Source organism: Marmota flaviventris, chromosome 20 (genome assembly GCF_047511675.1).
Source record: "Marmota flaviventris isolate mMarFla1 chromosome 20, mMarFla1.hap1, whole genome shotgun sequence".
Classification (NCBI taxonomy): Eukaryota; Metazoa; Chordata; class Mammalia; order Rodentia; family Sciuridae; genus Marmota; species Marmota flaviventris.
The window spans coordinates 19689097-19703432 of NC_092517.1; the positions used below are offsets into that span (position 1 = coordinate 19689097).

The following is a 14336-nucleotide window of genomic DNA, read 5'->3' on the forward strand; positions in this document are numbered from 1 at the left end:
TGGGACCCAGAGAAAGAGGAACAGCACTCAGCAAGGCAGGGGCCGGCCTCGGGGAAATGGGGGACACCCCTCAGGAAGCCTGCTAGGGTGGGCTTCTCTGCCACCAGCTAACTCAGTGAGCAGGGATGCTGCTGTCCCTCTCCAGACCTGCTTCTCCTCTGTGACAGGCCACCTGGGGACCTCAAAGGTATTTTCCATTCTAGGGTTTAAACAGAAATGTCAAGAGACCTGGCACAGGGGCTCAGGAGGCTGAGGCAGGAGGATCGCCAGGTGGAGGCCAGCCTCAGCCACTTAGCAAGGCCCTCAGCAACTCAGCGAGACCCTGTCTCCAAATAAAATAGAAAAAGGGCTGGGGAATGTAGGTCAGTGGTAAAACACCTGCAGCTTCAATCCTCAGCAATAAATAAATAATAACAATCACCAGAGGCAATTGGTGGTTTGGTTCCTTTGGTGTTTTAGTGCCGGGGATTGAACCCAGAGGGGCTTCATCCCTGAACCACATCCCCAGCATCCCCCCCTTTTTTAAAAAATATTTTTGATTGTAGATGACATGATACCTTTATTTTATTTATTTTTTATTTATTTATTTCTGTATTTATTTATTTAGTTTTTATATGTGATTCTGAGGATCAAACCTAATGCCTTGCACATGCTAGGCAAGCGCTCTACCGCTGAGCCCCAGCCCCAGCCCTTTGTATTTTTATTTTATCTTATTTTATTTTATTTTTGAGACAGAGTCTCACTAAGTTGCTGAGGACCTCAGAAAATCACTGAGGCTGGCCTCCAATTTTCGATCCTCCTGTCTCAGCCTCCCAAGTTGCTAGGATGGTAGGCCTACGCCCCTGTGTCTACCACTGTAGGATTTTTTAATTAAAAAAATACTGAAAAATTATTAAAAATATTAATGTCATAAATACTAAATCTTAATATTGAAAAAGAGCAAACAACAGATATGTCAAAATGATTGGTTTTATCTGTATACATGGTTTGGATGTATTGGTATTCTGTGTAAATTAATGTGAATTTATCAATATACATGTATAATATACATATTATACATATAAAATTCTATATTACTATTTTTTTTATTTCTTCTTTTTAGTTGTGGATGGACACAATTCTTTTATTTGTCTTTATTTGTATGTGACACCGAGGGGGATCAAACCCAGTGCCTCCCTCAGTGGTTAAGCACCCCTGAGTTCAGTCCCGGGTACCAAAAATGAATAATAAAATGAAATAATCCTAATGATAACTACTTGCAATAAACTACTCACATATTTATTTTTATAGAGGATACAGTGAGGGAGGGAAATCTTTGTCGCCTGCTCAAGACCACCGTGTTGACCTATGTGTAGGCAAACTCAGAGCTATGTCCTTTGGCTGGGTGGTGGCCCACACCCGTGTTCCTAGCAACTCGGGAGGCTGAGGCAGGAGGATCAAAAGTTGGAGGCTGGTTTGGGAAATTTAGTGAGACTTTTTGTCAAATTAAAAAAAAAACAACAAGGGGCTGGTGAATTTTGGTCCGTGGGAGCCCCTTTGCCTGGCATTTGTGAGGCCCTGAGTTCAAAATCTCTAGCACCAAAAAAAAAGAAAAAAATTAAAAAATATAAACCCTGCCTCAAAAAAAATCTGTGATGGTTTATGTATCGGCTTAATCCCCAATATCATATAAATAAAGAAATCGCCTAGATGGGCCTTGAAGTTGGCCTGGAAGTTGGAATTCTGCCACAGTCTCCCAAGTCACTGGAATTACAGGAGAGTGTGACTGCGCCCAGTGCGAATTTGCAATCTTCTTATTTAACTGTAATAGCTCCTGTTGACTCAGCACTCATTCAGTGCCTACCATTCACATTCCTTTGTTCTTCTTTCTGCCAACCAAGAATGATATATGCTGAAAATAGCCAGTTTAGGTAACAGAAAACTTTTCAAAATTAAAACTAATCAAACTCATTTTTAATTAAAAAAAAAAGAGGTGGGCACGGTGGCTCACGCCTGTCATCCCAGCCATTTGGGAGGCTGAGGCAGGAGGATTGCAAATTGGAGGCCAGCCTCAGCCACTGGGTAAGACCCTTAACAACTCCATGAGACTCTGTCTCAAAATAAAAAAAAGAATTCAAACATCTGGGTAGGTGGCTCAGGAGTTAAGTACTCCTGGGGCAGTGCCTAGTACCAGTGCCCAAAATACCCTGAAAATAAAGACCTCAAGGGCACAGGTAAGAATTCCAGCCCAGTTAGACTCTGCACCCAGATCCTATAAAGGCGCTCAGCCACCTAAGAGAGCTTTGTCACATCTGTGTCCAGCACATCCTACCCTGACTGCCTTATAATAGTCTTTTTTTTAATATATTTTTTTTAGTTTTAGGTGGACACAATATCTTTATTATTATTATTTTTTATGTGGGGTTGAGGATTGAACCCAGCGCCCGGTGCATGCCAGGCCAGCGCGCTACCGCTTGAGCCACATCCCCAGCCCCAATAATAGTCTGGATTAATTGATTAATTAACTGAGTCTCGCTGAGTTCCTCAGGGCCTCCCTAAATTGGTGAGGCTGGCCTCCAACTTGCGATCCTCCTGCCTCAGCCTCCAGAGTCACCGGGATGACTAGGCCTGCTCCACTCCACGCCTGGCTTCTTGTGAGTCTTGAAGGAGGGATTCACTGGGCTGTGAAGAGTAAAACCAAACTCCTGGTGCAGGGAAGGGCTTTTGTAAACTTGAACAAGTTCCAACAAACAGATGCGGAAGATAAAGTGTGGCCTCTGGAGTCACAACGTGGTGACGTCCTCCTGGGTCTAGCGGCTCTAGTGCTGCCTCACCTACCTGCCCCACTCTACCTCTAGTGGCAGAGCAAGACCCTGGGTTCATTCCCAGCACTGGAGACAGTGGCTGAGGTGCTGAGGGTCTTGCTAAGTTGCTGGCCTCAACCCCGGCGATCCTCCTGCCTCAGCCTCCTGAGCCACTGGGATTATGAGTGTGCGCCCTCAGGCCCAGCTTACAGTCCTCACTTTTAATTCAACTGTGAAATTGTCACTAAGACTCTGCTGCTCTTGCTTCAAGTTACCAGTGTAGTCTATAAACGGCACAATTTATTCAAAGCCCACAGGTTTCCTCCTGGGAAATTATCGAAAGTAATTAATTGAACATGCAGAGAAAGACCTGTGCACCAAGATGTTTCAATTAAAACTGAAAAACTAGAACAAGCCGAGTATCCATGAGAAGACTCCTTTTAATTACAATGTCAGCCGGGGTGCCGTGTGGCGCACGCCTGTCATCCAGGGTGGCTTGGGGAGGCTGAGGCAGGAGGATCGCAAGGTGGAGGCCAGCCTCCGCCAAAGCGAGGCCCTAAGCAACTCAGCGAGACCCTGTCTCTCAATAAAATATCGCGATGGTGCTTTCCATATGGGAGTTTTCCCAGTTTCTGAAGGGCTCTCTATTCTTTCTGAAATTATTTAAAATAAATTTGTTGTTTTTTTTTTTTGAGGCCTGTTTATTTTGGCAGCGTTGGGGCTTGAACCCAGTGCTCTGGCCTGCTAAAGCAGAAAAGTCCCCGGTCCACCCCAGAGCCATCTGGTTGTCCTTGAAACCTTCACGCAAGCTGTTGACCTTTGGAAAGCAAATCACAGACTATATTGAGAAAGCCTTGTCACCAGGCCTGGCCTCCGGAGAGTTATTTAGAGCCTGTTGTTCGGTTACAGCCAGGCCCAGGGGCCAGCGAGGTCACTGGGACATGCTGACAGTTGACAACTGTTCTGGACACAAGGGGCGGGAGGGAATCTGATCCAGGCTGGGAGAGAGGAGGAAGGAAACCACAGCAGGGCTGGGCAGGGCCCTGCACGCTAGCCAAGGGCTACCTGCAAGGTTTATCTTTTCTTTTAATTTTAATTAACTACTACTATTTTCTAAAATTCATTTTGCAGGTGCTGACCATGGAACCTAGGGCCTGGTGCATGCGTGATGGATCTGGTCCGGCTGAGCTGCCTCCCCCAGCCCCTTGAACTTAGGTATGTTTTTGTCTACGCCTGGGCTGCAGGTTGGGCATGATCCAGGCACGTTCCTTCCCAGCCAGTGCTGCACTTGATACGGAGCAGGACCTGTCAGGGGCTGACCGAGAATGGCATCACTCTGGTTTATTGAATATTAAGACCTATTAAACCTGGCTTAAAAATCACAGTCCGGGTGCACGCCTGTCATTCTAGCGGCTCGGGAGGCTGAGGCAGGAGGATCGCAAGGTGGAGGCCAGCCTCAGCAACTTAGTGAGGCCCTAAGCAACTCAGCGAGACCCTGTCTCTAAATAAAATACAAAATAGGGCTGGGGACGGGGCTCAGGGGTTCAGTGCTCCTGAGTTCAATCCCCTAACACCCCCCAAAGAAAATACAATTCCCAATTTTATAGATGGAGACATGTATAGACATTTTTTTTTTACCTTTTTTTGGAGGAATATATAGTATTTTTTTTAAGTTGGGAAATAGGTTCAGCCTTTTTTTTTTTTTTTAATGCAGGGGATCAAAACCAGGGATATTTTACCACTGAGCCACATTCCCAGTCCCTTTCTTATTTTATTTTATTTTTTTAATTCAGTGATTTTACTTATTTTGTTACACATGACGGCTGAATGCAGTTCATTTCCTATTACACATATAGATCACAATCTTATTTTATTTTATTCACCTTTTTATTATGGGACAGGGTCTCCCTACATTGGTAATTTTTATTTTTTGATTTAGAGACAGGGTCTCGCTGAGTTGCTTAGAGACTTGTTAAATTACAGAGGCTGGCCTCCAACTTGCAATCCTCCTGCCTCAGCCTCCCAGATTGCTGGAATTACAGGTGTGTGCCACCGCACCTAGCAGGATAAGCTTATTTTAAAATACTCTATTAGCCGGGCACAGTGGTGCCCACCTGTCATCCCTGCAGCTCCAGAGGCTGAGGCTGGAGGATCACAAGTTGGAGGCCAGCCTCCTCAATTTATCAAGGCCGTAAGCCATTTAGTGTCCTGTCTCAAAAATAAATAGATAAAATAAAAAGGGCTGGGGATGGGGCTCAGTGGTCAAGGGCCCCTGGGTTCAATCCCTGGCACCAAAAAAAATTTTAAAATAAAGCAAATTTGTAAAGCAGAGTTCTGTGTTACCAGCCTCATCTGCCAAATCTCTGGCTGCCATCGCAAAAATAAAAAATAAAATATAAATCAAGGAAAAAATAAATAAAAAAAGAGAAAGAGGCCACGTCAAGTGATTGACAGAGGCTCTCAGTGGGATCTAAGCATGGACCCATTTCTCAGAATGTGACCCCATTGTTGATTGACGCCTGGCTCTGATTGATAGCAGGGGGGGGTTGGGGGGGAGGTTTTACGGGCAGGTCTGGACAGGAGCAAATGGGGTGCAGGCTGCTCCCAAAATCTGTCCGTAGGGGTGTCTTGGAGAGAGAGGGCCAGGGTGGGGTCAAGTGACCACAGGAAATGGGCCATTGGCCATCACTGGGAATCCTGGGTTTTTGTTAGTTTTTTGGTCCCAGGGATTGAACCAGGGTGGGGCTCAACCCCTGAGCCCCATCCCCAGCCCTTTTTATATTTTATTCAGAGACAGGGTCTCACTGTATTGCTTAGAGCCTTAGTAAATTTTGAGGCTGGCCTCCAACCTGCGATCCTCCTGCCTCAGCCTCCCAAGCTGCTGGGGACACAGGTGTGCGCCACCTCGCCAGGCTGCAGAACATTTTCTCTTTTGTTTCTTTGTTTTATTGTTGTTGTTGTTTTGTTTTTCACTTATAGGTCCCCTCACTTTCTCTAACAATAATGAGTAGCATTTATTGAGCACCTACTGCATGCTAGATCCTGTTGTAAGCATGTTCCATCTTATTAGCTCACTTAGTCTTTGTGTCCCCAACTCCGGGGGATAAGTCCCACTTTATGCCAATCCTGCAGCTAAGGAAACTGGCTTAAAGCTCATGCTTTGGCTAAACTGGGGGCATAAAGAGGGTAGAGATCTTGCCTGTGCTGTTTGTGGCTGATCCCCCGAAGCCCACACAGTATGGTCCCCAAGAGGAATCGGATGTCTAATTGCCAAAGAGATCAAGAAGAATGTAGATGAATTGGATGTGGGAAATAAGGGGAAAGAAAATGTCCACGGTCACTCCTCCCAGCGGCTCTGGAGGCTGAGGCAGGAGGATCGCAAGTTGGAGGCCAGCCTCGGCGACTTAGCCAGGCTGGAAGCAACCGAGTGAGACCCTATCTCAAAATTTCAACAAATAAAATAAAATGGGGTAGGGAGGTGGCTCAGGGGTCAAGCACTCCTGGATTCAATCCCTGGTACCAAAAAAATGAATGAACAAAAAAATAAAAAAGTTCAATAATTTGAAAAGGGCTGGGGACGTAGCTCTTGGGGTGCTCAGCACGGGGGGAAGAAAATCAGTGATGAAGGTCTCTGCAAACTGGGTGGGGTCATTAAAAGAGGGGAACTGGCTTTGACAGATTGGGGACAGGGTGACTCATCTGCTTGGGGACACGCGGTGTCAAGAAGCCAGTCACTGTGTCGGTTTGGAGCACAGGTTTGGGTGGTGCGTCTTGGCTTCTTGGGTCTTGATTTAGGCACCGGTGGTAAATTGAGTGTAATTGTAATCACCCAGGGAGGGACCTTGAGGGAGGACACCCAAGGCGGAGCCAGAAGCCATGTCAGTTGCTAATGGGCAGCCAGAGGAAAGGACACTGTCAGAAACAGCACCCTGAGAAAGGTAAGGTGACACAGACCTGTCTTCCCAGCGGCTCGGGAGGCTGAGGCAGGAGGATCGCAAGGTGGAGGCCAGCCTCCACAACTTTGTGAGGCCCTAAGCAATTCAGCGAGACCCTGTCTCTGAATAAAATAGAAAAAGGGGCTGGGCACTGACTGTCGGGAGCTGCCACATAGGAGCTGAGCGCCCCCTAGCGTTCAGCCATGGAAATGTGGAGGCTGGCCTCCCTGACCTGGAGGCAGGCAGCCTCCCTTCTATGGATGGAATGTTCTCTGCATACTCTTTCTCTCTTTCCCACGGAGCCCTAAGGTCGCAGAGCCGCCCTGGATTTGGAAAAGGTCCTCCCCTGGGCTTGAGTGTCTCCTGAAGTCATTGAAACGCTCAGATTTGTGAGCCCAGCCTAGGTCCCCAACTGGGATGGCTGGTGACAGGGGACAGGGCTCAGTGGTTAAGCACCCCTGGGTTCAATCCCTGGTCCCTCCCCCCCCAAAATTAATTTAATGTCCTCTAGGTCTCCGACAGAACTGGGTCCCATGTGATTGCCTGTGAGATGTGGCCTGCTTTGCACACAAGTGTGATTTGAACCCCCCCCCCCCCACACACACACACACACACACACGCACACAGTTTGGCGCATGCGCATTTTAGCTGCTGTGGAAAAATGCCCCTTGGCTCGCATCCAGCAGGCGCCACCCCGTGTTGGCTGCGTGCAGTGCAATGGTTTGCAGGAGGAAGTGCCACCTAAGGGGGACGGTGAGCCCTTGGGACCTTATTATGAACACTCCCCTTGGTTTATTGGAGAATTTACCCTAATTCTTCAGTCTGGTTAGTGAAGATGTTCCAGATCTTTCCTATGCATGGTCACCAGCCCCTGGTGAGTCACTAATAGCTATTCCGGCCACACCGCCTCTTCTTGCAGGGTGGGGAGAGCCTGCGGATGGATGGTCCCTTCTCCGCCTGTATTGCAGGGACCCGGACAGCTAAGTGTCACCACTCACAGGACCAGGATAGGTGTGAATTGGGTTACTTAGGAAATGAGGACCCACAAAAAGCCCTAGGGCACCCTCAGACCCACCCCCCCCAGTCCAGGAGTCTCTGCATTCATCACATGCAAAGACACGCAGTGCCCGGCCCTGTGGTGCACGCCTCTAATGCCAGCTGCTAGGGAGGCTGAGGCAGGAGGATCGCAAGGTGGAGGCCAGCCTCAGCAATTTAGCAAGGCGCTAAGCAACTCAGCCAGACCCTGTCTCAAAATAAAATATATATTTAAAAAAGGGCTGGGGATGGGGCTCAGGAGTTAAGTGACCCTGGGTTCAACCCCCAGTATCCCACCCCCCCAAAAAAAAGAAATGCAACTCTCTGCACTCAAACACCATTTAACTTTGATGTTGTGTTTTCCTTTTTAGTGAACCTGAAGGAATTTCTTTTTTTCTTTCTTGCCCCCGTTTTTTTATACCAGGAATTGAACCCAGTGGGTGTTCTACCACAGAGCCACATCCCCAGCCCTTTTCTAAATTTGGTGTTGAGACCGGTTGCTGAGGCTGACCTCTAACTTTCGATCCTCCTGCCTCAGCCTCCGGAGGGAGCTGCTGGAATTTTAAGTGTGTGCCCCCTGCACCTGGACAAGGGACTTATGATTTTGCATTTTATTTAGAGACAAGGTCTCTCTGAGTTGCTTAGTGCCTCTCTTTGGCTGAGGCTGGCCTCCACCTTGCGATCCTCCTGCCTCAGCCTCCCCAGCCCCTGGAATTACAAGCAAGGGCCACCGCTCTCGGCTGACAATTCTTCCTTTCTTGATAGATTTGTGCAACTATCCTGCTGCAAACTGCGGCCATGGGCAACTCTGTTTCCTTTTTTTGGTTAATTTCCTCTGGATAAAGGGGAAAGGTTGAGGGTTCAAGATTTTGAACATCTTTCTGGCTCTTGCCAACTTCACCTTGACTCCAGAACTCCACCAGAACCTCAGCCTCCGCAAAGCCGGGTCCCTCCTCCGTCACTCCACTTCCTGCTCCACCTTTCCCACCCGCGATCCTCTGTCCCAGCCCCTGCCTGTCCCCTTCCCACTGAGCTCACCAGGACTGCTGGTTCTGAACTCAGTGCTGGGGTCCCCTGCTCCCCAGAAAAGCTAGTTCTGCGCATTGCAGCGCCTGCCCATCATGCCCCGGCTCTGCCATCTCCAATGCAACTGGCTTGATGGCAGGCAGAACTTTCCTTTGTCCCCAGGAAGATCCACTCCTAGCAACGTGTCATTTTCTGCTTCCCGTCACTTCTCACCTCTACCGCTAGGGGCGCCAGAGGCCGGCGCCGGATAAACACCCAAAGCAAAGAGCAAAATCAAGTTCAAGGCTGATCTTTCCCACTAGAGGGGTCCCCCAAAACTTCACCCCTCCAATCCCAAGTTTTCAATTCTGCAAATACTTCAGTGCCATTCACACAGATGCACCCAAAATAGGTTGGAAATCATCATCTAGAATTTATTTATAACATGAACGAATGCAATTGTAACTATTATAACAAAATAATGGGAACTATTAGAATAATAATAATAATAATAATCGAATGAACTTCTCTTCTTCCCTCCCTCTTGTGCCGAATCAGCATCTGCATCTCAGAGAGAACGTTCCACCTTTGGCTTTTTGAGTCTGGCTTATTTCACTTAGCATGGTAGTCTCCAGTTCCTACCATTTACCATAACAAAATTATGTTGACCATTAGAAAAATAAAATAGTAATAAATAATTCAATTATAGTCTAATAGAATAGTAATAGAGTACTAATTGTCATAACTATAATAGAATTCTATGATTATATGTTATATAATTTCAATAGAGGGCACACGCCTGCAATCCCAGCAGCTCTGGAGGCTAAGGCAGGAGGATCTCGACTTCAAAGCCAGCCTCAGCAAAAGAGAGCCCCTAAGCAGCTCAGTGAGACCCTGTCTCTAAATAAAATACAAAATCGGGGGGCTGGGGATGGGGCTCAGTGGTTAAGCGCTCCTGGGTTCAATACCCAGTGCCCCCCCCTAAAAAAAAGTATAAAACAATTTGCACCAGATGCAGATAAGAGCAATCCCACGCATTCGTTCGTTCAACAAGGACTTACTGAGCAACGACTACAGTCTACTGTAATCCTTGGCCGTGCATAAAAGACAATAAAAGCAGACACGCTTGGGAGCGCGCCTGCAATCCCGGTGCCTTGGGAGGCTGAGGCAGGAGGATGCAAGTTGGAGGCCAGCCTCAGCAACTTAGTGAGGCCCTAAGCCACTCAGCGAGACCCTGTCTCTAAATAAGATATAAAAAGGGGCTGGGGACGGGGCTCAGGGATTAAGCACCCTGGGTTCAATCCCTGGTGCCTAATAATAATAATAATAATAATAATAATAATAATAATAATTTTAAATATATTAATATATTAAATTTTAAATAATATTAAAGCAAAACCAGAGTGATGGCAATTCAAGGTCGCAAAGAAAATCCCGCTGTGCACTTCAGCGGGGATCGAGGCGCAGGGACGCAGTGCCGCTCAGCCTGGGGCCACGTTCCCCGGGACCTCCCCGTCCCGCTTCCCTCCGCGGCTCCTCCATCCGCCAAGCCGCGGCGCCGATGGGGTTAACGCAGGCGGCGGCGGCGGCGGCGGCGGCGCGAGTGTGCGCAGGCGCGGAGTGCGCGGTGCGCCTGCGCCTGCGCGATGCGCCTGCGCAGAGCGCCGGGCGACGTGGCCGAGCGCAGCCCGGAAGTGGCCTGTGGAACGGCCGCTGGACCGCTGCTCGGAGCCGCCCGGTCCCCGCCCGGTCCCCGTCCCGCTGCTGCGTGGCGCCCGCGCCGGCCGCGACCATGTTGAAGAAATTCGACAAGAAGGACGAGGAGTCGGGTGAGGGAGGCCGGGGGAGGCCGGGCCCTGCGCAGCGTCCTCTGTCCTCGGGACACTGCGGGGCGCCCGGGGCCGAGCGCGCCCTGTGCCCGGGGCCGCGCTGCCCGTCGGAGGCCGCGGCCGGGGCCTCCCGTCGCTCTCCGGTCGGTGCCCGGGCCCCGCTGCCCCCGCTGCGACCTGTCCGCGTCCCGAGGCTCAGGGCGCCGGCCCGTCGCGCGCTCCGGGACCCTTTTTTGTCATTTTTCCAATTTGCTCTTTACATATTTGTTTTCGGGGCCAGGGAGGGAACCCAGGGGCGCTCACCCCCAGCCCCGTCCCCAGCCCCTTTTATTTATTATTTAGAGACAGGGTCTCGCTGAGTTGCAGAGGCTGGCCTCCACCTCGCGATCCTCCTGCCTCAGCCTCCTATACGGCTGAGATGACAGGCGTGCGCCATCCACCCAGCCAGTCCGTGGACTTTTATTTATTCTGCCCATCTCAGTAGCTCTGCGGAGGCTGAGGCCGGAGGATCGCAAATTGGAGGCCAGCCTCAGCCAAAACAAGGTGCTCAGCAACTCAGGGAGACCCTGTCTCTAAATAAAACACAAAATAGGACTGGGGACGGGGCTCAGGGGTCAAGGGCCTCTGAATTCAATCCCTGGTACCATTCAAAAGAAAGGTCATGTCCAGTTCATTCTGTTGTCTTTCCTATTCACATCCTTTCTACCTTCCCTTTGTCTAATCTAATGAACTTCAGCCTCTGCACATCACAGAGAACAATCCTCCTTTGGCTCTTTGAGTCTGGCTTACTTCACTTAGCATGATCCTCTCATTTATAGGCAAATGCCATTATTTCATTCTTTATGGCTGAGTAATATTCCACTGTGTGTATGGACCATGTTATCTTTGTCCATCCATCTGTTGAAGGGCCCTAGGTTGGCTCCACAGTTGAGCTATTGTGAATTGAGCTGCTATAAACACTGATGTGGCTGTGTCCCTGTCCTGTGCTGATTTTAAGTCCTTTGGGTATAAACCGCGGAGTGGGACAGCTGGGTCCCATGGTGGCTCCATTCCCAGTTTTCTGAGGAATCTCCTCTCTGCACTGGGCAACTTGGGGAAGTGGTTTGGGCAGAGCGGAGTCCCTCGCAGGACAGTGATGGGACCTGGAGACAGGTTGGGGGACCTGTGGCGTATAAGCTTTGCTTTGTAGATGACAAGGACAGCTGTCCCTTCCCTATATTGGGAGGGATTCTGCTGTGGCTTTGGCACTAGGAATTGAGCCCAGGGCTTTGCACGTGCCAGGCAAGTGCTCTCCTTCTGAGTGACATCCCCAGGCCCCCCACCTTTTTTTTGGTACCAGGGATTGAACCCAGGGGTGGGTACCTAACCACTGAGCCCTGTCCCCAGCCCTCGCTACCGTTTTTTTTAGTGACTGGGTCTCCCTGAGTTCCTGAGGCCTCATGATGTTGCTGAGGCTGCCTCTGTACTCGCGATCCTCCTGCCTCAGCCTCCCCAGCCACTGGGATCCCAGGCGGGTGCCACAGGGCCTAGCCTCAGCCCTTGTTGTCGTTATTATTGTGTCCTGAGATGGCACTCGGCTCAGGTGCCCAGGTGACCTTAAACTCTGCCTGAGTGGCTGGGGTTCCAGGCGGACACCCCTGAGCCTCGCTGTCTGGATGGATCTGAAATCAGGGTCATAACCTGGAAGTGATTCTCTGTCCTCCTTGACTCTAGGTGGAGGCTCCAACCCTTTCCAGCACCTTGAGAAGAGCGCAGTACTTCAGGAGGCAAGTGTCATTGGGACCTCTGTGAATGTCGTTGACGCACTCGGAACACAGACCCAAGTCCTGGTTTAAGGAGCCGTGGGGGCAGGGCACGGTGATTCATGCCTTTGTAAAATCACCACGGCTCAGGAGGCTGAGGCAGGAGGATCCCAAGGTAGAGGCCAGCCTCAGCCACTTAGCCCTTAAGCCACTCAGTGAGACCCTGTCTCTAAATAAAATAGAAAAAGGGGTGGGGACGGGGCTCAGGGGTTAAGCACCCCTGGGGTCAATTCCCAGAGGTATCTTGGCCAGGCAAGGTTGCCTGCAATCTTAGTGGCTCAGGAGGCTGAGGCAGGAGGACCGCAAGGTGGAGGCCAGCCTCAGCAACTTAGCGAGGCCCTGAGCAACTCAGCGAGACCCTGTCTCTAAATAAAATATAAAAAGGGCTGGGGACGGGGCTCAGGGGTTGAGCACCCCTGAGTTCAGTCCCTGGTCCCCCCCAAAAAAAGAAAAAGAGAAACAGAACTTTTTTTCTTCACGACAATAAACTTGACTCGGGCGTTTATTCCATGACTTCTCAAACCACAAATGCCCTTGAGAGTGGCCAGCGGAAGGGACGTGACCTGGGCCAGAAGGTCATGTCCTTGGTGGCTTCTTCCTAGGCCCGGGTCTTTAACGAAACCCCCATCAACCCTCGGAAATGTGCCCACATCCTCACCAAGATCCTCTACCTCATCAACCAGGTAACGGGCCGGGCTCGTGGGGGACCCTGGGCCTCTCATGGTCTCCGTGGCGTTAGCCAGCGACCCGGCTCGGGTCCCCCAGTCCCCGATTCTGAAGTGTGTCTGCCACGGAGTCCCTGAGGGCGCAGGGCTGGGGACTCAGGTCTGCAGGGGGGGCAGCTGGTGCCCAGAAGAGCCCTCCGTCCCCAGCTGAGGCTGCTCTCTTGGTGACCACAGGGGGAGCACCTGGGGACCACCGAGGCCACAGAGGCCTTCTTCGCCATGACCAAACTCTTTCAGTCCAACGATGTGAGTGTCGCGTCGTGTGTCGTGTATCGCCCCCCCCCCCCCCCCACTTTCCTGGTGGCCGCTGGGACGGGTGGACTGTCATGGTGTCCGATGGGCTTTTCCTGCCTCTTTTCCAGCCCACGCTGCGTCGGATGTGCTACCTGACCATCAAGGAGATGTCCTGCATCGCCGAGGACGTCATCATTGTCACCAGCAGGCAGGTCTCAGGGCGGTCGGGGGCTGCTCCGGGTTCCATTGACAGGCGCCAGAGGGCGAGACTTTGGCCTGGTGTGTGTCCAGGTCCCTCTTCTGGGCCCTCGCTGCCTGCCCCGCGGAGCCTCCAGAGTGTCCTGTCCCCTGTGACCTCTGTCTGTCTCAGGCAGCTTTTCCTGAGACAGACGGGACTCACGGACCTGCTCAGAACAGTTTTAGGGAGGACAAGTGGACTTGGGGCTCAGCGTGTCCGAGGTCCCAGTCCACACATGGTGGCTCCACTCCTGGGCTGATGGGAGGCAGGACATCATGGAGGAAGAGAGGCTCGGGAGGCTGAGGCAGGAGGATCGCAAGGTGGAGGCCAGCCTCAGCAACTAAGAAGCCATAAGCAAATTAGCGGGAACTTGACTCATAATTGGAAAAAGGACACGGAATGTCCTTCATTGGTGGGTAGAGCGTCCCTGGGGTCAGTGCCTAGTATCAAAAAAGGACACCTCTGGCCTCTTGTACCCTTGGAATCGACAGGGTGACAGCCAGGCAGTCAGGCCATTAAGGTAAGGTGTAGTAAGGCTTGTTCTGGGGAGTGTGATGGACTGCGGGGGCAGATCAGGAGGGCACCAGCTTGATTTTGGACCAGAAAAATCATTTAGAGCCATCTAAGTGAGGATTTTTTTTGTTTATTTCTTTATTATTATTTTGAGACAGAGGCTGGCCTCAAACTTGCAGTCCTCCTGCCGCAGCCTCCAGCATCTGTGGGATTACCCCGAGTGGGGTCTTAAAGGAT

The 14336-nt window shown here is 50.6% G+C and overlaps 1 protein-coding gene across 3 annotated transcripts in view; it reads left to right on the plus strand.

Moving 5' to 3' along the window:
* Positions 1-14336, plus strand: part of Copg1 (COPI coat complex subunit gamma 1) — a 32339-nt gene continuing 18003 nt past the window's right edge. Inside the window, exons 1-8 of one of the 3 annotated variants that reach the window (XM_071605927.1) lie at positions 1-187; positions 2528-2633; positions 3915-3998; positions 6617-6721; positions 12301-12353; positions 12992-13072; positions 13289-13360; positions 13477-13556. In XM_071605927.1, the coding sequence (XP_071462028.1) occupies positions 6673-6721; positions 12301-12353; positions 12992-13072; positions 13289-13360; positions 13477-13556 (335 nt within the window). In that variant the 5' untranslated portion in view covers positions 1-187; positions 2528-2633; positions 3915-3998; positions 6617-6672. Of the gene's footprint in view, positions 188-2527; positions 2634-3914; positions 3999-6616; positions 6722-10439; positions 10588-12300; positions 12354-12991; positions 13073-13288; positions 13361-13476; positions 13557-14336 lie in introns of those variants that run through there. The other 2 variants (XM_027954430.2, XM_027954432.2) reach the window with 2 other exon arrangements.